Below are 25,720 nucleotides of genomic sequence, written 5' to 3'. Positions count from 1 at the left end.
AGTCACAGTAGTTTTTTTAAAGTGACAGCTGAATTATGCATTTGGTCCAGAATTAAGAGATACATTTTGCTTTCTTTTTAGCCTTACATGGTTAGACATCCAAAAAAGGAGGAGGGAGATTGTAAAGGGTATTATAACTATTTCTGTTTCTTTAACATAAAGGTCTAATATTACATAGTTCTTTCCAAGAAGCTGACCAGAAATAAAATGTAACGTCTTGTAGAAGTGGGAAGAGAAAACTAGAGGCATGAGATTAAAAAATTATGTACGTAGTTTAAAGCTACTCATAGAATTGTGTGCACCCACTGAGTGAATCTAGAAGAGACAGAGAGAGAAAAAAAAGGGGGAGTGGGATTTGATGACGTCTAAGATAAAGGGCTCCAGTTCCAGTGCAGACTAGGAGACTTTGCAAAATTTTTTTAATAAACTTGCTAATGGAGTACATTCTTACATAAGGACTTGAGACATTATCTAAACAGCCTGACTGAAAGATGCCTGTTCACTTGTTAGACATCTATGACATTACTGAGAAGATTAATCTACAGTTCTAGAAGTAAAGACCGATTAGCCCGTGCAGGTGTATGAAGAATGACACATCAGGCAAAAGGTTCTGTAAACCATTTACAAAAAAAAAACCAAACAGACTGGATTTTTACATTCCCAGATCTCTACTTATCTTTTCTAACTGTAAGGGACCTGAAATTCTTTGACCACCATCTGACTTAGTGGATGATAGATCCAAGTTTGGATTAAGAAATTATTTGTGTAGTTTCAAAACAAAGACAATTATGTGTACACTTCCTCACTATTTCAAAAAGCCCCACCACAAATATATTCAGATTTATTAATACTATATTTTTTTCTTTTAAAACACAATCTCTGCTACAACAATATTCTAAAGATTTTAAAGTATTTCATATTGTTTCAGTAAGAGGCACAAAAGTTAATTAGAATATTAGCACTGTCCTTTAACTTTGAAAATAAAACTCAAGGTCAGGGTTTTACTGATGGTAGAGGAAGGAAGAAAAAATTAACCAGTGTTAAAAATTAAATGAAAATTTATTTTTATTGAATATTTGTTATTTTCCATGCAAAGCATATTAGAAGTGAATCTTTATCATGTTGACTACCCCAGTAAAAACCTATGCAATGAGAATTATGAGAGTTGTCTACACAATACTAAAGTGATCAATAAATTATCAGATGTTTCTCTACAATTAATTGGATTACCTGAATTAGCTGATTTTTCAACAAAACAGTAAATTTTAGCTTTCATATGATCTTTACTAGTAACAGCAGACATCTTAGACTTAAATTTAGAAGAAAAGCATAACATTAAACACCCTGAATAGCATGGTCAAAACTTTCAAGAAACAAGTTCATCAAAAAAAAGTAATATACATCTCTCAGGCATCCAGAAGGGGAAACAAAACAAGCATGTAATAAATGTCCATCAAGTGATCATCACTAATATTCTATTATTACCAAAGTGACTGCCAATATGTGAACTGTTTATTAGACTTAAATACCTAAAAACAAATCAGTAATCAATAATGTATACAGAAAAACTAACAAAATCACATTTGAATAGCATCAACAGTTGGGTGTATCTGACATACATTGAATTGTTTTTACTTCATTACTGCTCCAAATGCTTTAAAATGTTCTTTTCATAATATATAATTATCTGAAAGAAACATGGAAAGATACATCCCAATATGTTCAGTCTTTCCACCATTCAGTAAATGCTGCAGCAAATTAAACAGTACCTATTATCCAGAGTTTAAATACAATGGCTGGATAATTAATACAAAAGGAATACTTTTGAATGAACTATTCAGATTAGACCAGCTAATGCTACTTATATACCATTACAGATTATACACTCTAGATATAAGTGCTGGTCCATGTCCATTTTCTGGAAACTTCTGTAATATCTAGAATTGTATACCCAGTTGACTAATAAATACTTGCTAAAAAAGTATGCAAATTTAACATACCCCCGTAACCATACCTTTTTCACATACTCAAACATAATTATTTGGGGGTGGGGGTGGGGATATGACTTTAATATGCTGTGAGATTATAGCTAAGTAAACTAAAAAAAACAACGTGGGCTCAGGTTTTCTTGGGCAATGATTCAAGCCTACACTGAGAATCAAATGACCAACTTCTATATTCTATACAGCAGTGAGAAAACCAACAGCATGGGGGGAAGTGCCTTTGTTGATGGATTTGATAAGCAAAATATTTGCTGTCTAACTAGTACTATGTCTTCAGTTCATTAAAACAACAAAAGAAAAGTGTCACTAGTTCTCAGATAAGTAATACTAGTTACAATCCTAATCAATGGGAAGTCCTTTGTTTATGAGAGCACAGTTCCAGTGCAAAAGAAAGTTTATTATTACATATTAGGAATGGTTTAGATATAATAACATTTACCACCGACTTTGGCATGTTATCTTAAAGGTCTAATTCCCAAATGCTAGTTCCTCCTCACTTAATAAATTCTCCTCAGTGAAAAGCTGGTGTGTTTGTTTCTTGTGTTGCAAGATGAAAACATATGCCTGAATCTTATAACAGGTTATTAACAACATTATGAGCAGTTATTAAATAAGTGCCAATACTGCATGAACTTACTAGGTACTAAGTCAAGATCAAAGAATTATAAAAATATGAAAGATGACTATCACTTTACATAGCAATATTGTCTAGGACATCCAATTGATCATTGAACCCAAAGTCCTTCCTATTGTGTCTTTCAGTGTTGAACATATGGACATTCTACTACATTGACTTGCATTGTTTTCCACAAAGTATTAGTGGACTTTAAAACTTACATCTTAGTTTCTAATTATAAAAATCCAGATTAATCCAGAAAATATAAACGACATGTAATTGAGGTAGGATTTTCACCTTTAGGAATACACTGCTTTCTACTGGAATTAAAGTTATTTTAAAAGATACACTGCTTCAGGTATCTACTGATGCTTAATTTTCTATGTCATAAGCTACTTGAGCAGGTTTGACAAGCTATTTACATTTAGTAAATTCCGTTAGAAATACACACCGGAAAGCCTTCCTCTTCCTCTCTAAAGGTAACGGTAGTGCAATAAAATCAGTAACAATTTTAGAAAGATGAAACAGATAACTTCAGTAATTCACAAGTTAATATATGCCAGAAATCAAGGAAGCAAGTCATGTTTATCCTAAAGATAATAAAGTTATTGTTTGGAAAATAATATCATAAACACATAAACTCTGGATATACTTTATTATGCCACAAATTTCCAGGAAATATAAGAAATATTTCTGAATGGGACTAATAATTTCACAAAAACTAACACTTTATTGACAACAGTCAAGTATTTTAAGATAGTGTACATTTAAGTAACCTTTTAAAAATTTCAATGCTTTTTATAAAATTTAAAGGGAACCTGTAGCAGATCCTACTTTGCGTTTCAACATTCAGTGTCAAACCTGTATGTGATATAAATGCACATTTTAAGGATGGAAGGGAAGACAGCACATGAACTGCTTTGCCAAAGTGGTCAGGCTCCTTCCTGCATCCGTACTACGTACCACTATGTAAAAAGTTCATTATTGCAAACGTTCCTGGTAAACTGAAATAAAGGGAAAATTTTAAAACGGCTTGGTCTTTAAAAGCATTAATACCTGGTATAAATTTAAAGAGGGAAATGAGATATTTCTTTACTTCCCAATGGGTTAAACAGAAAATTCAAAATACTTCTCTTATTTGGAGAATGAGTACACTAATATATTTTAAGGCTGAATACTGACAGCATTTTCACAATATCCAAACTACGGATGGGAAACAAGGCAATACTGATATTTCTGCCATACATCCAAGGGTAAAGAAAGGGAGATGAGGACTTCAGAGCCAAAGCCGGTGACTGAGCCTGGCATGCCACTTTGACAAGCGGGCAGCAAACCACTACTCCCACGCTGGGAATATTCTCCCAAAGGATGCCGTTATGCAGTAATTCTACAACTATATCAAGTTTGGTAATCTATCAATGAACTTTTCGGTAAATATATATATATATGGACATATGAGAAGTTTTCCAGAGACAAAGTTAATTATTAAAAAAAACTAAAGGGTGAAATAATGCTGATAGCTAAAATTATGTTAATTTCAGTGATTCCAATGGAAGTTATGGGAGGAAAGAGGCACGAGGAGCTGTTTGCAAATCGAAATTAAGATCCGAATCACCACATGTTGAGCTTATTCTATCCAAGGCCTCAACTTAAACCTACCTAGAAGTGGTAACCCAGGAACTCCTTTTAAGCAATCCAGGTGACTATGATGATTACTCAAGATTGAACTTCTGAAGTGGGGGACTGTGGCAGGCGAGAGGGTGCAATCTAGGCTACTGAAGAGAGTTTCAGAATTCAACATCTGTTATTCACCATTTACTCTGCAATTTCCCTCCCTATCTTCTAACAGTGAATCATGTAGTGACATAGCAAGTGAAGAGTCGGTAGGTACCCAAAATGGATTGTACTATATTCAAGCTATTTACATACATTAACTGGTGTACTATTAGAGATTCAACATCAGACAGACCATTCTTAATGTATCTTAAAGGAGACAATTTCTTTACTCAACATGAAAATGTAACATAAAACAAGTCTAAATACTATTATTATTTGATCAAAGAGAAAATTTTCATAATTCTTCAAAATAATTCTGTTTTTAAAAATCCAAAGTTAAGAGGAAAAGTCCTTAAATTTGAGGTAGGGGAATAATTTTCTCATATGAGAACAACTGTGTCACAGTGTTATCTGCCAAGTCAGAAATTAACAAAATATTTCAGTACGATTTCTGTTTATGTACTGCTTTGTTACTGTAAATATAAATGTTTTAAATGTGGATAAATATTTTGGTTTGATTCTAATGCATGTAGTTAAAAATATGAATTGTTTTTCTTATACAGTCACTGAAATTATATATATTCTTTAGGCTTGATGAATAAACAACCTTTAAAATACTCCATGTTCACTTATAAACCTTGGAATAATTATAAAAAAAGGAGTACCTACATAAGAAATTATACATTAAAATTACAACTGTATGTTTTTCCAAAGTCAAAGTGATTTTAAATTTTTTTCAATATCTGAATACAAAATAGTACATTTTAATTTACTATATAGCACAATTCAAGTATTCTCTTAAATTTTATATTTAGCCAACTATTACTTGATATTAAGTGACTTTTTTAGCTTTCCTTTTTAAAGATGACTGTTATAAAAAGTGTGACTCCATGTTCTTCTAAATTGCTTAGAATAAGCTGAAAGAAAAAATGACAGTAGCCAAAGACCTTTATGAAATATCATCAACATACAACAAGTTGCACATATCAGTAATAAGGCATTTGCAGGTAATTCCCCCAAAAGTATCTGAAGTCATGTAAACAAACACTAAGTATATTCTTTGAGGGGGAAAACATACTACCATACATGCAATATATTCAGATGGTTGTGACTTCAAACCATATAGTATTTGAATATCACACAAAACCAAAAGAGGCCTAACCTACCAGTTTAGTAACTAAAAGATGTTACTTATTCATGGAGTAAAAGGTTGATACTTTTTGAAACTGATAATGAAAAAGAAATATTTTGAAAAGAAACACCCACTGTTTTCTAGAAATAAATATACATAGTTAGTTTAATGCATTACAGGATAGGAATATTGTCCTAGCATTAACCATAACATTCAGTAGTTTTAAAATATTTTTCCACACTGAGCCTTGAATCTTCTACCTTGTTAGCTGCCCAACAACCTTCAAAAGAGTTTTATTCTCCTGCTTTAGTTGTTCATTTTCATCTTCTATGTCATCTAGGTCCTTTAGGAAACAAAAAGGAAAATAATACATAAGTTTTTAAATGCTTAAAAATATTCTGAAGGCGATTTAAAAAAAACACTTCAAAATGCACATTCAAAGATAATTCATATAAACAATTAATTTGGAAACATGGACTAGTTCTGAAAACAATTTCAGAAGGAGTATGTGCCCCAGGTAAAGGCAGCATGCACTCTTAGACTCCTCACTGGCATCATGATAATGCAGGCCAGCTCTTGTCAGATCTTTCAGTTTTTAAAGAGAAGTCAGAAAGCAGAACTGTTTGTTGTGAACCTTCCAATTTCTAATCAAAAATGACAAGTTTTTAGTTAAAAAAAAAAATCCCTCCTTCCCCAAATTAAGGGCTAAATACATATGCAGTCAGTAAGAGGTCTGGGGCCTCGGACTGCAAACGTGTATCACATTAGGCATTGGGAAGGACCCAAGTACAAGTTCTATATAGACTTCCACCACCTTGGGTGATCTTAACAAGTGTTCATGTTGAGGAGTGAGACTCTGGGGAGGTGACATAACTGAGGCATACAGAAAAGGAGATCTGGGGCTTACCGAGTTGAGAGAAAGGTTTTCGAGTTTACAAACATGCAAAAGCCACTACGTAATTACCCTCCAGCTTTAAAGCTATCAGATTCCAGGTCTCTGTTGTCTATATTAATCCCAGTGCCATAAATACAATCACTTGATAAATACAAAGACAATCCACTGTAATTTTTAGTTTGAAGAAACACGATTTCAAGGCAGACTATTCACTGATGGTTGGAAAAGCAGACATTTATAGATTTACCCTTGCAATTCAAAATACTAAACTTGGAGAGATAAATCTGAATTCTAAGCACACTATTGGACAGCAGCATTCTGATACATTTAGTATACTGTCTTTGAATTGAGTTCTAAAAGTACAAACACAGAATTTGTATTTACTCACAAAGTAAATAAATGATATTAGGAAAGTAATTTGTTGGAAAAAAAAATAATAAAGATATGAGATTCCTTTTTAAAAGTACCACAACTGAGACCTATCTAAGATTTATCATTAAATGATAAAATAATACAGTCATATATCATTATTAGGTTATAAACTCTGTAAAGGCAGGTGTCTTATGCTTTTTAATAAACACAGTGCCTAAGACAATGCCAGTACATCACAGAAATCAAACATATTTGCAGATTTTATTAAATCACATTCTATAGCCAATAGAGGAATGCCCATGTTCTGAACCAAGATGAAAGGCAGTCATCAAGAATGAAAGAGCTTACTTAAAATTAACACTATTGAATACCTGAAGGTCAATTACTGGCTCAGCATATAACTATGCAATTCCTACACCTGGCCTGAGTTTCAGTGTCCTCCTGTACACCCTACAGTTAATGCCATGGAGCTGTATTAGAATGAGTCTGCACATAATGCAGCTTTCTATTTTCTCTGCTTTTAGAATTAGAGTTAAGACTGGATTAAGAATTTGTTCCTTTTTCCCCTGAAACAAATTTCTTTCTTCCATCTTATGTAAAGCCTTCAAAAAAGGAAAACTACGAAATCACTTCTCATAACCATTACCTAAGTATGGCCTAGCATTAATACCTACTTCTTAAGCAGGAAGTAAATACTAGGGCTGAAAGGGAAAAAGGGTTATGACTAGTAGTAATAGAGAACTTGGAGTAAGGCTAAACCTAAAACGGGGGATGAATACGTATAACTGGAGCGGGCAAAAGTGGTCAAAATACAGCAAAACCAGAGACACGTGGAGTTTCTTATAGCAAGAAAGAGCGATTTCAGCTCTTCTCTGAGGCAGCTCTGTGCCAGTACCGCTGTACATGCTATGCGTGGCGCGGACCAAGCTGCCTCTCGCATCCAGACTCCAACAAAACACAAACCAAATCCATTCACTGGTCCATCCCCAGAAGAATAATATAAATACAACTGACAATTGGCCAGAAGAATCAGTTTATGGAATGAAATGACAGTCCTGACTACCACAAATTACTGTGACATTAACAAAGGAATGAACTATTCAGTTCACATTATTAAATAAAATTACTTCTTCATATTTCTGTATTTTCATCCAATTGAGAGGAAAAAACAAAACCATTAAAATGAAATATGTGAATACTCACTCTGTTCAACAAATCAATTTCTTCTTTGAGTTTTCCAATCATTTCTTCTTTATCTTGCATTAGTCTCACAAGTCTTAAGTTTTCTTGCCTCTCTCTTACCACCTCCTGGTACATAAAATTAGAAAGTATTAATTGAGAAGTAACAAGTTGTTTCTAATCTTAAATAGAATACATCCACTAAATCTGGTGAAGTACCTTAGATATATGAAAATTTCCAGTGACTTTCTTAAGTCACTTGAGGAGGGAAGGAGGAACCCATCCCACAGAAAAGAACCAGTGAATGAGAGGAAACAGGATTGTAAAATATACTTCTGATTAAATCAATGTTTACACAAGTTTTTAACAAATACCAATACTCAAATGGGCTTCCCTGGTGGCTCAGATGGTAAATAATCTGCCTACAATGCAGGGACCTGGGTTGGGAAGATCCCTTGGCTAAGGGCATGGCAACCCACTCCAGTCTTCTTATCTGGAGAACCCCCATGGACAGATGAGCCTGGCGGGCTACATACAGTCCATAGGGTTGCAAAGAGTCAGACATGGCTGAGCAATTAAGCACAATGACTTTAGGTCTTTAGTATCTCTTAATATTAAATGACTAATACCCTGCTGAAGGAAATTCAAAACTTTTGTTCAAAATACAAAGTTTAAGAAAAGGAGATTGCTCTGTGGAAAACAGAAAAATAGTGATCCTCCATTTTACTTTTGGCTCTGCCAGTTAATTGACAAATGGGTAAAATGAAGCAGCTGAAAATGATATTAGCTTTTAAACTTTTTTCCCCCTTAAACAATGCAGTGACTTCCCCAGCCATTCAGTAAAGACTCTACACTTCTAACTGCAGGGAGTGTGGGTCTGATCCCTGGTTGGGGAAATTGAGATCCACCAAGCCGTGTATGGCCAAAAACAAAACAAACAAACAAAAAGAAACAATGCAACACCTTTTTCAGAGAAATCTTATTTAGAATCCAGGACTTTAGGCTGGGTCAGCCATCTGAGAAGCAAAAGTGAAGCCGAACTGAAAAAGTCTCAGCCAGAATTTGGCTTCTTTCTTATGACCTCAGAGGAAAGCAGTCAGACAGTCTCATTAATCTGCTGCTGCCAACAACTCAGTCCAAACTTCTGTGAACTTTAAAAGCCTTTTTTGATGAACCCCCTTGAAAACTATTAAGACTTCCCAGATGGCTTGGAGGTAAAGAATCTGCCTGTAATGCAGGAGACGCAGGTTCAATCCCTGGGTCAGGAAGATCCCCTGGAGGAGAAAATGGCAACCCATTGCAGTATTCTTGCCTAACAAACCCAAGGACGGAGGAGCAGTTGAAAGGGTTACAAAGAGTCAGACACAACTGAGCGACTGAGCATGCACAGACTTGAAAACTAGTATACTATATATCCCTTAAAGTTTTTCAATTTAAACTCACAGAAACTAGTGTTAAAGTTCAAATGTGAACTAAAAATAATCATAATGTTATAAAAAAGAGTAAAATTCAATCTCTACTTAAAGCAACTTTTATCTTACAAGGAATAATTTCAATTCAACAAGATATGCTTTGAACAATCAGAAAGTAATTCAGCACCATTATTAATTTTAGGGGTTGAATGTCTACAGAACAAACTTGAGGACCCATGGTTAATAAATTAATGCCAATATTCATTTGACATGTTCTCAAGTGTTAGTCGCTCAGTCATGTCCGACTCTTGATGACTCCATGGACTGTGGCCCGTCAGGCTCCTCTGTCCATTGAATTCTCCAGGCAAGAATACTGGACTGGGTAGCCATTCCCTTCTCCAGCGTGGACCTTCCTGACCCAGGGATGAAATCCACAGTTCCTTCATTGCAGGCCGATTCCTTACTGTCTGAGCCACAAAGATACTCTCAAACAGGTTTACTCTTAAAATCGTTGCAGACATCACAGTGGCTCTAGGCGCTAACTCAGAATGTAGAGGAAAGTCTACAAACTGAATAGACTATATAATAATAAACACACAGTAGTACACACTGCTAGCATATGCTTCCAACCATTTCAAAGGCAAAGACTGTGTTCAATACATCAATATTAAAGATAACTCTTGGCAGAATGAGAGGAGCCATTAAATACTAAGCAATTCAAGAACTGACTCCATTTCTAAAAGTTTTAACATCAACAGAACTGGATGGAACAGCACTAAGAAATCAGAAAATGCTTAGCCACTATGCATCTAGGAAATATCTAATTAAGACTGATTCAAAGCTGCTGTTTGACTACACGTACAAGTACCAATGAACACTAACAGTATCTCCCATCATGCCCCTCATTTTCTTCCCTTTCCTGGTACTGCCTCATCCTTACACATTTCAATTTTTCTCTCTCAGCTGCTTTGAAAGTGAAAAAGGAATCCTAATGGTATATTAATTTCATAGATCTTAAATAATTTGTAATTCATACCTTTTCAAGATCTTCAATTTTCTTTTCCAATGTGCTGCTACTTGAGACCAAATTACCTGAAGCATTTGCATCCCTGTTATACCTGCTGAATCCACTTCTATCTGTTCGGGGAAATCTACTTGAGACATCTTCTTCAGAGGCGGTGGTTGTGCTACGGAAATTAAAAAGATACACATTTTTTTAAAGATACCTTATATTCAGCAGGAAGAGTGCAAAGAGTATTTTCTATTTACCATAAACAATTACCATTCCCCTGAGGATACATGATTATGATAGCCAAATTATTTATAATTATAGAAGTTAATCATTATTTCAATATAATAAAAATACAAAAAAATTAATTCTTTTGACTAATCTATCTACTGAGAAGCTGCTAAGTACCAGACATTGTTTTGGGCACTGAGGGTGTAACAGGAAGCACAGACATGGACTGTGACTTTCACAGAACTTCCCGTGTAACAAGAACATGATCAATGACAATAAACCAAGACAACCATCACAATAAGGTTAAGCGTAAGGTACTCTGAGAACTATGAGAGGGGACCTAATGTAGATTAGTAGAAATGTACGAAGTAGTGAAGAACTACTTTCTTTCTCCTTTTATTTTTAAATTCCATTACATCATGGGCCAATATTTTAGTAAGATCAAGTAGAATTGAATTGGAAAGATAAAAGTGAAAAACATCATACAAAATGTATGCCTAAATGTTGCACTAGATTCAGACCCGTAAAATTATATTTCAGTAATAGGATAAACAAGAAAAAGAATTACATGAAAATGAGTCATCATCACTGGAAGTATGCACATAGGCAATTATTATTTAAAAACAGCTGTCAAACTGGCAACTTCTATCATTTTGTAATTCTTAATTATTTAACCAAAATTTATCAGTGAAATAGCAATTCTTCATATTAAACAGCAATTCACACTCTGAACTAATAGCATGTAAGTCTTTAATATAATAAGCTTGCTTCTTATTTTTTTGCATTAGTTATCTATTACTGCATAAAAAATTATGCCAAAATTTAGTGGCTTGAAACAACACAATTATTTGACAGCTTCTGTTGGTCAGGAATCTGGAAGCACATTAGCTGGGTGCTTGTATTTCAGGGTCTCTTATGAGGTTTTAGTCAAGACGTTGGTCAGGACTACAGTCATCTGAAGGCTTGCCTGGTCTGGAGGAGAATTTGGCTGTAAGCTCATTCACAGGACTGATGGCAAAACGCCTCGGTTTCAAACCGGCGACTGGTCAAAAGCCTCAGTTACTCAGTATGTGGGCTTCTCTACTGAACTGTTCACAAGACAGCTGCTTCCAGAGACAAGTGACACAACCACCAAGACACACTGCAGTCTCTTGTGACCGAAGCTCACAGGCGACACACTACCACATCAGCCCTGCGCTGGATGTGGGAAGGATTACACACGGTGAAAACACTAGGAGGCAGAGCTTCCTGGGGGTTTTCTTGGAGACTAGAATCTCTCTTGCTCATCAACCTACTCTAGCTTGGACTGATGACAATGCTGATCACAAGGGGTAAAGTATATCTAAACTACCTCTATGATTTAATACCATTCACAATAGAAAAATTGGTTTCACCGATGTACACTGACCAGAAGAGAAGAGACTTTAAAGTGATTTGAGCAAGCTCAGGATACTCATTATTACCCACTATGCAGAAAATGACACTTTTCAAAATTTGTCCCCAATCCTTTACTGGTAGCCAGTTCCAATCATTTATCCATTAAAATTACAACTAAATCTGAAACAATTTTTGATGAAAATAATAGAATTTTGATCCATTAACTCCCTATGCAAGGGTTTTCTTTTGATGGAAAATAAAATTCAAAGTGTATCTTATCAAATTTGTAAGGTAATGGATTATAACATTTTGCAAATGTGCAATACTAAAATCATCACTTACTGATGTATTGGAGAACGAACCACAACAATTTGAAAAATCTTTCCCCCCCAAATTTCTTTCATTTTTTTTCTTTGTCTTTATGTAACGCTAAAAACATGGCATTTCTTTCTTGCACAAAAGGCTAATTAATATCATTTTTTTTTTTTTTAAAAGAATGATGCTATCAGACATATAAGTCTCATACACATATTTAAAAGGCTGGGGATCAAACTAGTTTCCTCTTTTAAAATTGAAATATTTCTAGTTGTTCAGTTGCTCAATCGTGTCTGACTCTTTGCAATACCATGGACTGCGGCACGCCAGACTTCCCTGTCCTTCACCAACTCCCAGAGCTTGCTCAAATTCATGTCCATTTAGTCAATGATGTCATCCAACCATCTCATCCTCTGTCGTCTCCTCCTCCTGCCTTCAATCTTTCCCAGCATCAGGGTCTTTTCTAATGAGTTGGCTCTTCACGTCAGGTGGCCAAAGTACTGGAGCTTCAGCTTCAGCATCAGTTCTTCCAATGAATATTCAGGGTTGACTTCCTTTAGGATTGACTGGCTTGATCTCCTTGCTGTCCAAGGGACTCTCAAGAGTCTTCTCCAACACCACAGTTCAAAAGCATCAATTCCTTAGTGCTCAGCCTTCTTTATGGTCCAACTCTCCCATCCATATGTGACTACTGGAAAAATCATAGCTTTAACTAAACGGACCTTTGTTGGCAAAGTGATGTCTCTGCTTTTTGATATGCTGTCTAAATTTGTCATAGCTTTTCTTCCAAGGAGCAAGTGTCTTTTAATTTCATGGCTGCAGTCACCATCTGCAGTGATTCTGAAGCCCAAGAAAATAAGTCCATCACTGTTCCCATTGTTTCCCCATCTCTTTGTCATGAACTGATGGGACCAGATGCCATGATCTTTGTTTTCTGAATGTTGAGTTTTAGGCCAACTTCTTCATTCTCCTCTTTCACTTTTATCAAGAGGCTCTTTAGTTCCTCTTCGATTTCGGTCATAATGGTGGTGTTATCTGCGTATCTGAAGTTATTGACATTTCTCCTAGCTATCTTCATTCCAGCTTGGGCTTCATCCAGCCTGACATTTTGCATGATGTACTCTGCATATAAGTTAAATAAGCAGGATGACAATACACAGCCTTGACGTACTCCTTTTCCTATTTGGAACCAGTCTGTTGTTCCATGTCCAGTTCTAACTGTTGCTTCCTGACCTGCATACAGGATTCTCAAAAGGCAGGTCAGGTGGTCTGGTATTCCCATCTCTCTCAGAATTTTCCACAGTTTGTTGTGATCCACACAGTCAAAGGCTTTAGCATAGTCAATGAAGCAGAAGTAGATGTTTTTCTGGAAATCTCTTGCTTCTTCTATGATGGGATGTTGGCAATTTGATCTCTGGTTCCTCTGCCTTATCGAAATCCAGCTTGATCATCTGAAGTTCTTGGGTCATGTACTGTTGAAGCCTGGCTTGGAGAATTTTCAGCATTACTTTGCTAGCATAAGAAATGAGCACAACTGTGAGGTAGTTTGAGTGTTCTTTGGCATTGCCTTTTTTGGGGATTAGAATGAAGACTGAAGTATAGTTGATTTATAAAACCTGGTTTTTGCTTGTAAAAACATGAAGTTTTCATCCCAAAAGTCAAACACTTTTGTCAAAATGTTTCCCTCTAAAAATCACTGTATACGTCAGCATAGGCTAACAGTTCATATCTTTTAATTTTCTTTAAACCACAACTTTAATGTTATCAGCGTCTCAGTAATTCACGCCTGTAGTGACTGTTTATCTCAGCCGGCCTAACCAGAATTTGTCAATGAAAGCAGGAGACATTGATCTGTGCTCTGGCACAGGCTGCAGCACTGCTCCCTATCACTGTCTCTATCTAATCAGAACACACTCCTGCAAAACAAACAAACATTCCAAACCGCATCTGTTGGCCCTTCAAAGTTTTATATACTTCACAGCAAGCATTGTTTGTCAACAAAGAAGATGAAAAGTAACTTCTTTCTTCACATTACTGTTATGTCAGCAAAATCAAGGTATTGATCATACTGTAACAAAAATTCCTGCTATCCTGCTTTGTCAAAGAATCGGTCTTCTGTATCCCTAAATATAACAAATTATGGGTGTAGCTGAGAAGCATTACATGAACTATCTACTTTGCTACAGACTCATCCAACAACTTCCAGCAAACATCTTTCACTTTTCATACCTAGTTTTTAATGTCAGCAACCTGAAGTCAGACTGGAAAAGAAACTCACAAAACACTAATGAAATCCTGATGATCTGCTTCTGTCAGCTTCTTAACTGTGACAGTCTTTCTTTCAAATAAGCCATTTGTGGTTGTGAATGTAATGCCGTGCATATAAATGCTACTTAAATTTGGTGGTTTTATTGTTTCAGCAGCCAGTACAGTACTGCAAATAACCCCACTATGGTTTTCAGTTCAGTCGCTCAGTCGTGTCCAACCCTTTGTGACCCCATGAATTGCAGCACGCCAGGCCTCCCTGTCCATCACCAACTCCTGGAGTTCACTCAGACTCACGTCCATCGAGTCAGTGATGCCATCCAGCTATCTCATCCTCTGTCGTCCCCTTCTCCTCCTGCCCCCAATCCTTCCCAGCATCAGAGTCTTTTCCAATGAGTCAACTCTTCACATGAGGTGGCCAAAGTACTGGAGTTTCAGCTTTAGCATCAGTCCTTCCAAAGAAATCCCAGGGCTGGTCTCCTTTAGAATGGACTGGTTGGATCGCCTTGCAGTCCAAGGGACTCTCAAGAGTCTTCTCCAACACCACAGTTTAAAAGCATCAATTCTTTGGCACTCAGTTTTCTTCACAGTCCAACTCTCACATCCATACATGCTGCTGCTGCTAAGTCGCTTCAGTCGTGTCCGACTCTGTGCCAACCCCATAGACGGCAGCCCACCAGGCTTCCCTGTCCCTGGGATTCTCCAGGCAAGAACACTGGAGTGGGTTGCCATTTCCTTCTCCAATGCGTGAAAGTAAAAAGTGAAAGTGAAGTCGCTCAGTCGTGTCCGACTCTTAGCGACCCCATGGACTGCAGCCAACCAGGCTCCTCCGTCCATGGATTCTCCAGGCAAAAGTACTGGAGTGGGGTGCCACTGCCTTCTCCGTATATGACCACAGGAAAAACCATAGCCTTGACTAGACGGACCTTTGTTGGCAAAGTAATGTCTCTGCTTTTCAATATGCTATCTAGGTTGGTCATAACTTTTCTTCCAAGGAGTAAGCGTCTTTTAATTTCATGGCTGCAGTCGCCATCTACAGTGATTTTGGAGCCCAAAAAAATAAAGTCTGACACTGTTTCCACTGTTTCCCCATCTATTTCCCATGAAGTGATGGGACCGGATGCCATGATCTTCGTTTTCTGAATGTTGAGCTTTAAGCCAACTTTTTCACTCTCCTCTTTCACTTTCATCAAGAGGCTTTTTACCTCCTCTTCACTTTCTGCCATAAGGGTGGTTTTAGCACCTCCCTATAAATAATGGCTAAAAACTGAACTCACTATAGAAGGGATAATATTTCCCAACAAAACAAGTACAAACTCTTTTGGTCTGTATCTCTTTGAAATTACTTCCATCATTATCATACTCTGGTCTACTACTTCTGTCACACTCAAAAAAAGATGTATCTTTTCTTTTAAAAAGTCTAGTAAAGTTTGTTTTATCCTAAGTAAATTAAGATTAAAAATAAAGAATGTAAAATTTACTTCTTAGATTTAGATAATACTAATAAAGCAGAAACTGAAAAGAATAAAAAAGATTTTTAGCTTTTACTTATTTAAGTATATGTCTACTTCTTAATTGTTTTATTTATGGAACAAGAGTATGTCTGATTAAATTTAACACAAGATTTCTAAGGTAAATATATCTTCACATTTTCTTCAATTCTTACACATTTTGGTTTACAAATGACTAACATAAAAATGTTGGAGAAGGAAATGGCAACCCACTCCAGTGTTCTTGCCTGGAGAACCCCAGAGACGGGGAGGTCTGGTGGGCTGACATCTACGGGGTTGCACAGAGTCAGACATGACTGAAGCGACTTAGCAGCAGCAGCAGCAACATAAAAATAACACAGGCATAGCAAAATATACATTCTTTTCTAGCTTGCAAGATGATCAAGATAAACCAAACTCAGGGTCATAAAACCCACCGTCACAAATTTAAAAGATTAGAAATCATATTGTGCCTGGTCTTAGAGCACAATAGAATTAGACAAGAACTAATAACAGAAAGATAACTGGAAAACTCCCGAATAACATGGAGATTAAACAATGCACTTCTAAATAACACATGGGTCAAAGAAGAAATCTCAAGAGAAATTTTAAAGTATTTTGAACAAAACAAAAAAAACTTAAAACTTATCATCTGTGGAATGCAGTGAAAGTAGTGCTTAGAAAGGAACGTGTACACTGAACGCATGTAAGATCTAAAATCAATACTCTAAGTTTCTACCCTAGGAAACTAGGAAAGAAAGAGCATTTTAAATCCAAAATAAGCAGATAAAAGAATAACAAGAACTAGAGCAGAAATTAATGAAACTGAAAACAAGAAACCAATAAAGAATAATCAAAGAACCAATAACTATTTCTTTAAAAATATCAACAAAACCAATAGGCCTCTAGCCAAGCTAAGAAAAAGAGAGGACACAGACTACCAACCGAAATGAAAGAGGGAGTATCACTGAAGATTCCATGGACATGCAAATAATAATAAAGTAATACTCTGACCACAAATTTGATAACCTCGATGAAACAGATCAATTGCTTGGAAGCTACAATCTGCCAAAATTCACACAAGAAACAAATAATTTCAATAGGCTGGTATGTATTAAAGAAATGGAATCAATAATTAATAACTTTGCAAAACAGAAAGTATCAGGCCCAGATGGCTTCACTAGTGAATCCATCCAAAATCTAAGGAAGAAATTATACAGATTACTAAAATCTCTTTCAGAAGTAAAAATAACAGGAATACATTTTAATTTATGAGGCCAGCATTACTCTAATACCAAAATCAGACAGATATCATAAGAAAACTAAAAAATAAAGATTAAGATCTCTCATGAACACTGACACAAAAATCCTTAACAAAATATTTGCACATCGAATTTGAGAATGTATAGAAAAAAATTATCCACCAAAAATGAAATGGCATTTATTCAAGGCTGATTCTGTTTTAAAAAAAAACACACACAATTATGTAATCTATTGCAGTAACAGGCTAAAGAAGGATCACATGTCACACAGACACAGAAAAAGCATTTGACAAAATCTAACATCTATATGGCTTCCCAGGTAGCTTGGACGGTAAAGCGTCTGCCTACAATGCGGGAGACCCGGGTTCGATCCCTGGGTCGGGAAGATCCCCTGGAGAAGGAAATGGCAACCCACTCCAGTATTCATGCCTAGAAAATCCCAAGGACCGAGGAGCCTATAACATCTATATACAATTAAAAAAAAAAAAAAAGTACAACTAAGCACAGAAAGGAATTTCCTAAACCTGATCAAGAATATCTACACACACACACACAAACCTACATCATACCTAGTGGTGAGACACTCAAAGCTTTCCTGCTATGATCAACAACAAGGCAAGAATGTCTCCCTTCACCAACTCCTTTTCAGTATCTTACTGGAAGTCTAGGTAATACAATAAGACAAGAAAAGGAAATAAAAGGTATACAGACGGGGAAGGAAGAGATAAAACTGCCTTTGTTCACAGATGATATGATCACCTATGGAGAAAATGTGAAAGGACCAACACAAAAAAATTCCTGAAATGAGTAAGCAATTACAGCTAGTCTGCAAGACATAAGGGTAATACACAAAAGTCAATCCCTTTCCTACACACTAGAAATGAACAAGTGAGATTTGAAATTTAAAACAACAGATTTACATTAGCTCTCTACAAAATGAGATATTTCTGTATAAATCTAACAAAATGTATAACATCTATATGAGGAAAAGAACAAAAACTGATGAAAGACACCAAAGAAGAACTAAGTAAATGGAGAAACCAGTTAGTGGACAGGAAGAGTCAATGTTGGTACGTGCCACTTCTTCCCAACTTTGATTTCCCATTGATCTCTTGGCTCAATGCAAGCCCAATCAAAATCCTAACAAGTTATTTTTTGGTACTGACAAACTAATTCTAAAGTTTACATGGAGAGGCCAGATCCAGAATAGGCAACACAATATTAATTAACAAAGTTGGAGGGCTAACACCACCCAACTTAAGACTTAGTTTGAAGCTATAGTAATCATGACAGTGCAGTACTGGTAAAAGAAGAGACAAACTGAGCAATGGAACAGCAACAGAAGCGGAAAGAGACTCACATAAATAAGCCACAACTCTTTGACAAGGGGTACAGGCAATATAATGGAACAAAACTGTCTTTTCAACAAATGGAAAACAACTGGACATGTGCATGCAATGAAAAATAAAACGAAGAACTCATACCCTTAACAAAAGTTAACTCAAAATGGATCAAGACGTAAATGAAAAATGCAAAACTATTAATATATAATCTTATAGAAGACAACTAACATAGGAGAAAATGTAGAAGACTCTGGGTATGCTGATGACTTCTTAGGTAAAACATCAAAGGCACAATCCATGAAAAATAGTTGATAGTTGTTGCTGTTTAGTCACTAAGTCGTATCTGATTCTTTTGCAACCCCTTGGACTGTAGTCCACCAGGCTCCTCTATCCATTGGATTTCCGAGGCAAGAATACTGGAGTGGGTTGCCTTTTCCTTCTCCAGGAGACCTTCCTGACCCAGGGATCAAACCTTTGTCTCATGCACTGGCAGGCAGATTCTTTACCACTGAGCCACCTGGGAAGCCATGACTGATAGCTGAACTTCATTAAAATTTTAAATATCTCTGCTCTGTGAAAGACAATGTTAAAAGAACAAGACAAGCCAGCCTGGAAGAAAATATTTACAAAAGGATATATCTGATAAAGAACTATTATCCAAAATATACAGAGAATTCTACAATTTAACAATAACAAACCACCAGACTGAAAAATGAGCCAAAGAACTTAATAGACACCTCATCAGAAAACAAGATATACAGATGGCGAAATAGCATATAGGAAGATGTTCCATATCATCTGTAATCAGGGAAATGCAAATTAAAATCAGATACTGCTACACACACATTAAAATGACTAAAATCAGGATCAACACTAGTGAGGATATAGAGCAACATTAACTCTTATTCACTGCTGGTTGGAATGTAAACTGGTACAGCTGCTTCTGAAACAGTTTGGTGGTTTTCTTATAAAACTAAACATACTCTTACCATGGATCATGCTCCTTGTTATTAATCTAAAGGAGCTGAAAACATATGTCTACACAAAAACCTATGCATGGATGTTTATAGCTTTGTTTATAACTGCCAAAACTTGAGAGCAAGTGGATAAATAAACTGTGGGATATCCAGAAAATGGAATATTATTCACCACATAAAAAGAAATGGGCTATTAAACCATGAAACAATATGGAGAAAATTTAAATTTATATTATTAAGTGAAAGAAGCCAAGCTGAGAAGGCTATATACTGTTTGGTTTCAATTATATGACTCTGTGGCAAAGGCAAAACTATGGAGCATAAAAAGATCAGAAACTAAAATGATACCATAGTATCATACCATAGTATCATTTTACATAGTGATGGAGACATGGCATTACACATTAGCTCGGCCGAGAGGAGCCACCCCACGTTTGAGGTCAGAGGCAGAAGCCGGGAGGGCCCCATGCCCGAAGGGCAGCAGCCAAGAGGAGTTACCCCATGTCCGAGGTCAGGGGCAGCGGCCGAGAGTACCAGACTGCGACGGCACAGGAACGGCCGAGAGGAGCTACCCCGCGTCCGAGGTCAGGGGGAGCGGCCGAGAGGAGATACACCACGTCCAAGGTCAGGGGTGGTGACAAGAGGAGTTACCCCGCGACCGAGGTCAGGGGTGGCGGCCGGGAGGAGCTACCCCACGCCCCCACGCCCCAAGGCCAGGGGCAGCGGCCGGGAGAAGCAACCCACGCCCGAGGCCAGGGGCGGCGACGAGAGGAGTTACCCCACACCCCTAAGCCCGAGGCCAGGAGCGACAGGCGGGAAGAGCTACCTCACGCCCCTAAGCCCGAGGCCAGGGGCGGTGGCCGGGAAGACCAATCCCACGTCCAAGGAGCCGTGGCTGCGTGGGCGCAGGAGGGCCTAGAGGAGCTATCCCACATTGAAGGTCAGGAAGGGCAGCGGTGAGGAGATACCCCTCGTCCAAGGTAAGGAGCAATGGCTGCGCTTTGCTGGAGCAGCCGTGAAGAGATAGCCCACGTCCAAGGTAAGAGAAACCCAAGTAAGACGGTAAGTGTTGCAAGAGGGCATCAGAGGGCAAACACACTGAAACCATACTCACAGAAAACTAGTCAATCTAATCACACTAGGACCACAGCCTTGTCTAACTCAATGAATCTAGGCCATGCCCGTGGGGCAACCCAAGATGGGCGGGTCATGGTGGAGAGATTTGACAGAATGTGGTCCACTGGAGAAGGGAATGGCAAACCACTTCAGTATTCTTGCCCTGAGAACCCCATGAACAGTATGAAAAGGCAAAATGATAGGATACTGAAAGAGAAACTCCTCAGGTCGGTAGGTGCCCAATATGCTACTGGAGATCAGTGGAGAAATAACTCCAGAAAGAATGAAGGGATGGAGCCAAAGCAAAAACAATACACAGTTGTGGATGTGACTGGTGATAGAAGCAATGTCCGATGCTGTAAAGAGCAATATTGCATAGGAACCTGGAATGTCAGGTCCATGAATCAAGGTAAATTGGAAGTGGTCAAACAAGAGATGGCAAGAGTGAATATCAACATTCTAGGAATCAGCGAACTGAAATGGACTGGAATGGGTGAATTTACTCAGATGACCATTATATCTACTACTGCGGGCAGGAATCCCTCAGAAGAAATGGAATAGCCATCATGGTCAACAAAAGAGTTCGAAATGCAGTACTTGGATGCAATCTCAAAAATGACAGAATAATCTCTGTTCGTTTCCAAGGCAAACCATTCAATATCACAGTAATCCAAGTCTATGCCCCAACCAGTCATGCTGAAGAAGCTGAAGTTGAACGGTTCTATGAAGACCTACAAGACCTTTTAGAACTAACACCCAAAAAAGATGTCCTTTTCATTATAGGGGACTGGAATGCAAAAGTAGGAAGTCAAGAAACACCTGGAGTAACAGGCAAATTTGGCCTTGGAATACGGAATGAAGCAGGGCAAAGGCTAATAGAGTTTTGCCAAGAAAATGCACTGGTCATAGCAAACATACCCTTCCAACAACACAAGAGAAGACTCTACACATGGACATCACCAGATGGTCAACACTGAAATCAGATTGATTATATTCTTTGCAGCCAAAGATGGAGAAGCTCTATACAGTCAACAAAAACAAGACCAGGAGCTGACTGTGGCTCAGACCATGAACTCCTTATTGCCAAATTCAGACTTAATTGAAGAAAGTAGGGAAAACCACTAGACCATTCAGGTATGACCTAAATCAAATCCCTTATGAGATTATACAGTGGAAGTGAGACATAGATTTAAGGGCCTAGATCTGATAGAGTGCCTGATGAACTATGGAATGAGGTTCGTGACATTGTACAGGAGACAGGGATAAAGACCATTCCCATAGAAAAGAAATGAAAAAAAGCAAAATGGCTGTCTGGGGAGGCCTTACAAATAGCTGTGAAAAGAAGAGAAGCAAAAAGCAAAGGAGAAAAGGAAAGATATAAACATCTGAATGCAGAGTTCCACAGAATAGCAAGAAGAGATAAGAAAGGCTTCTTCGGCGATCAATGCAAAGAAATAGAGGAAAACAACAGAATGGGAAAGACTAGGCATCTCTTCAAGAAAATCAGAGATAACAAAGGAACATTTCATGCAAAGATGAGCTCGATAAAGGACAGAAATGGTATGGACCTAACAGAAGCAGAAGATATTAAGAAGAGGTGGGAAGAATACACAGAAGAACTGTACAAAAAAGATCTTCACGACCCAGACAATCACAATGGTGTGATCACTGACCTCGAGTCAGACATCCTGGAATGTGAAGTCAAGTGGGCCTTAGGAAGCATCACTACGAACAAAGCTAGTGGAGGTGATGGAATTCCAGTTGAGCTATTCCAAATCCTGAAAGATGATGCTGTGAAAGTGCTGCACTCAATATGCCAGCAAATTTGGAAAACTCAGCAGTGGCCACAGGACTGGAAAAGGTCAGTTTTCATTCCAATCCCAAAGAAAGGCAATGCCAAAGAATGCTCAAACTACCGCACAATTGCACTCATCTCACACGCTAGTAAAGCAATGCTCAAAATTCTCCAAGCCAGGCTTCAGCAATATGTGAACCGTGAACTTCCTGATGTTCAAGCTGGTTTTAGAAAAGGCAGACCAACCAGAGATCAAATTGCCAACATCCGCTGAATCACAGAAAAAGCAAGAGAGTTCCAGAAAAACATCTATTTCTGCTTTATTGACTATGCCAAAGCCTTTGACTGTATGGATCACAATAAACTGTGGAAAATTCTGAAAGAGATGGGAATACCAGACCACCTGATCTACCTCTTGAGAAATCTGTATGCAGGTCAGGAAGCAACAGTTAGAACTGGACATGGAACAACAGACTGGTTCCAAACAGGAAAAGGAGTTCGTCAAGGCTGTATATTGTCACCCTGCTTATTTAACTTATATGCAGAGTACATCATGAGAAACACTGGACTGGAAGAAACACAAACTGGAATCAAGATTGCCAGGAGAAATATCAAGAACCTCAGATATGCAGACGACACCACCCTTATGGCAGAAAGTGAAAAGGAACTCAAAAGCCTCTTGATGAAAGTGAAAGTGGAGAGTGAAAAAGTTGGCTTAAACCTCAACATTCAGAAAACGAAGATCATGGCATCCGGCCCACCACTTCATGGGAAATAGATGGGGAAACAGTGGAAACAGTGTCAGACTTTATTTTTCTGGGCTCCAAAATCACTGCAGATGGTGACTGCAGCCATGAAATTAAAAGACGCTTACTCCTTGGAAGGAAAGTTATGACCAACCTAGATAGCATATTCAAAAGCAGAGACATTACTTTGCCAACAAAGGTCCGTCTAGTCAAGGCTATGGTTTCTCCTGTGGTCATGTATGGATGTGAGAGTTGGACTGTGAAGAAGGCTGAGCACCGAAGAATTGATGCTTTTGAATTGTGGTGTTGGAGAAGACTCTTGAGGGTCCCTTGGACTGCAAGGAGATCCAACCAGTCCATTCTGAAGGAGATCAGCCCTGGGATTTCTTTGGAAGGAATGATGCTAAAGCTGAAACTCCAGTACTTTGGCCACCTCATGCGAAGAGTTGACTCATTGGAAAAGACTCTGATGCTGGGAGGGATTGGGGGCAGGAGGAGAAGGGGACGGCAGAGGATGAGATGGCTGGATGGCATCACTGACTCGATGGACGTGAGTCTGAGTGAACTCCGGAAGTTGGTGATGGACAGGGAGGCCTGGTGTGCTGCGATTCATGGGGTCACAAAGAGTCGGACACGACTGAGCGACTGATCTGATCTGATCTGACAGAAGGTACACCACCAAGAGAGAACCATATAAACTAGGGAATTTGGTTACAATGTGTCAGTGTAAGTTCATCAACTGTAACAGATACACCTCCCTGTAGGAAGGAGGCTATCCACCTGTGAGGACAGGTTTAGATGGGAAACCTGTGTACCTTTTCCTCAGTTTTGCTCTAAAAAGTTAGAGCAAAAGTTTAAAAAAAAACCAACAAACGCATATGTACCATGGTACTTGAATTAGTCGATATCCTGTTCATAAAGGAGGCCACTTATCATGAACCTGGGTGTGATGATAACAATGTCAAAATGAAATTCAGGCTTCTAAATATTTACTTCTATGTTTTATTCTTACTTTGTCATGGGTTAGAAACAAACAGTTCAAGGACCACACTTTGAACAGCATTAAAAGAATGTTTAAACTCAAGACTTAAAAGAGGAATAAGAATGTGCAAATATGAAAGAGTATGTGGCCTATGAGAAACAGAAAAATCCAATATGGCTAAAGCATGAAATGTAAACATAGGAGTGATAAGATATGACACTGGAAAAGCAAGCAGGAGACTGAAAACTATTTTAAGAAGAATTTCAATGAATGGTTTCTAAATTTATTCACTATATACACATTAGTATGTATATTTATCTGTTTTATATTATGATTTATACTATTATATGTGATTATAATATATTCATATATAATTATACAAATATATATGTAAATTAAATACTATGATTTAGAACATGGTATTATTAAAATATTATTACTGTATCACAAAAAATAGAACATAAAGGGATGAAAAGAATTTTAAGTGTACATTTTAACTATGGTGTAAGTTTTCTTTGTTTTCACAAAAACTGACTATAATGTTCTTAATGAAAGTATAATTTGAAGATGCTTCTTTACTTCTGAGGAACTTATTTTAACTTATGAAATATAAAGATTCGAAGGTACAGTTCTAAGATGAGCATGCATTTTTTATTTTTAATGGCTATAACAGAAAGAGATGCCTCACAGAGTTTTTAAATTTTTCACTTAAAAATACAAAGCATCATAATAATTTTTTCTAATTTGTAAAAACACATCTGATTTTATGATTGCCGTGAGAAATATCAATAACCTCAGATGTGTAGATGACACCACCCTTATGGCAGAAAGTAAAGAGGAAGTAAAAAGCCTCTTGATGAAGGTGAAAGAGGAGAGTGAAAAAGTTTATTTAAAGCTCAACATTCAGAAAATGAAGATCATGGCATCTGGTCCCATCACTTCATGGCAAATGGATAAGGAAACAGTGGAAACAGTGTCAGACTTTATTTTCCTAGGCTCCAAAATCACTGCAGATGGTGACTGCAGCCATGAAATTAAAAGACGCTTACTCCTTGGAAGGAAAGTTATGACCAACCTAGACAGCATATTGAAAAGAAGAGACATTACTTTGCCAACAAGGTCCGTCTAGTCAAGGCTATGGTTTTTCCAGTGGTCATGTATGGATGTGAAGAAAGCTGAGCACTGGAGAATTGATGCTTTTGAACTGTGGTGTTGGAGAAGACTCTTGAGAGTCCCTTAGACTGCAAGGAGATCCAATTGGTCCATTCTAAAGGAGATCAGCCCTGGGAATTCTTTGGAAGGACTGATGCTAAAGCTGAAACTCCAGTACTATGGCTGCCTCACGCAAAGAGCTGACTCACTGGAAAAGACCCTGATGCTGGGAGGGATTGGGGCCAGGAGGAAAAGGGAACAACAGAGGATGAGAT

The 25,720-nt window shown here is 37.6% G+C and overlaps 1 protein-coding gene across 1 annotated transcript in view; it reads right to left on the bottom strand.

Moving 5' to 3' along the window:
- Nucleotides 1-1,040: 1,040 nt before the first annotated feature.
- PAWR (pro-apoptotic WT1 regulator) overlaps nucleotides 1,041-25,720 on the bottom strand; it is a 123,674-nt gene continuing 98,994 nt past the window's right edge. Inside the window, exons 4-6 of the mRNA XM_006049501.3 lie at nucleotides 10,422-10,572; nucleotides 7,998-8,102; nucleotides 1,041-5,870 (exon numbers count right to left, since the gene is read on the bottom strand). Coding sequence (XP_006049563.3) covers nucleotides 5,784-5,870; nucleotides 7,998-8,102; nucleotides 10,422-10,572 — 343 coding nt within the window. The 3' untranslated portion in view covers nucleotides 1,041-5,783. The remainder of the gene's footprint in view (nucleotides 5,871-7,997; nucleotides 8,103-10,421; nucleotides 10,573-25,720) is intronic.

The sequence above is a fragment of the Bubalus bubalis genome, chromosome 4 (genome assembly GCF_019923935.1).
Source record: "Bubalus bubalis isolate 160015118507 breed Murrah chromosome 4, NDDB_SH_1, whole genome shotgun sequence".
Classification (NCBI taxonomy): Eukaryota; Metazoa; Chordata; class Mammalia; order Artiodactyla; family Bovidae; genus Bubalus; species Bubalus bubalis.
The sequence above is the reverse complement of the archived record's forward strand: the minus strand, read 5'-3'. Positions and strand labels throughout refer to the sequence as shown.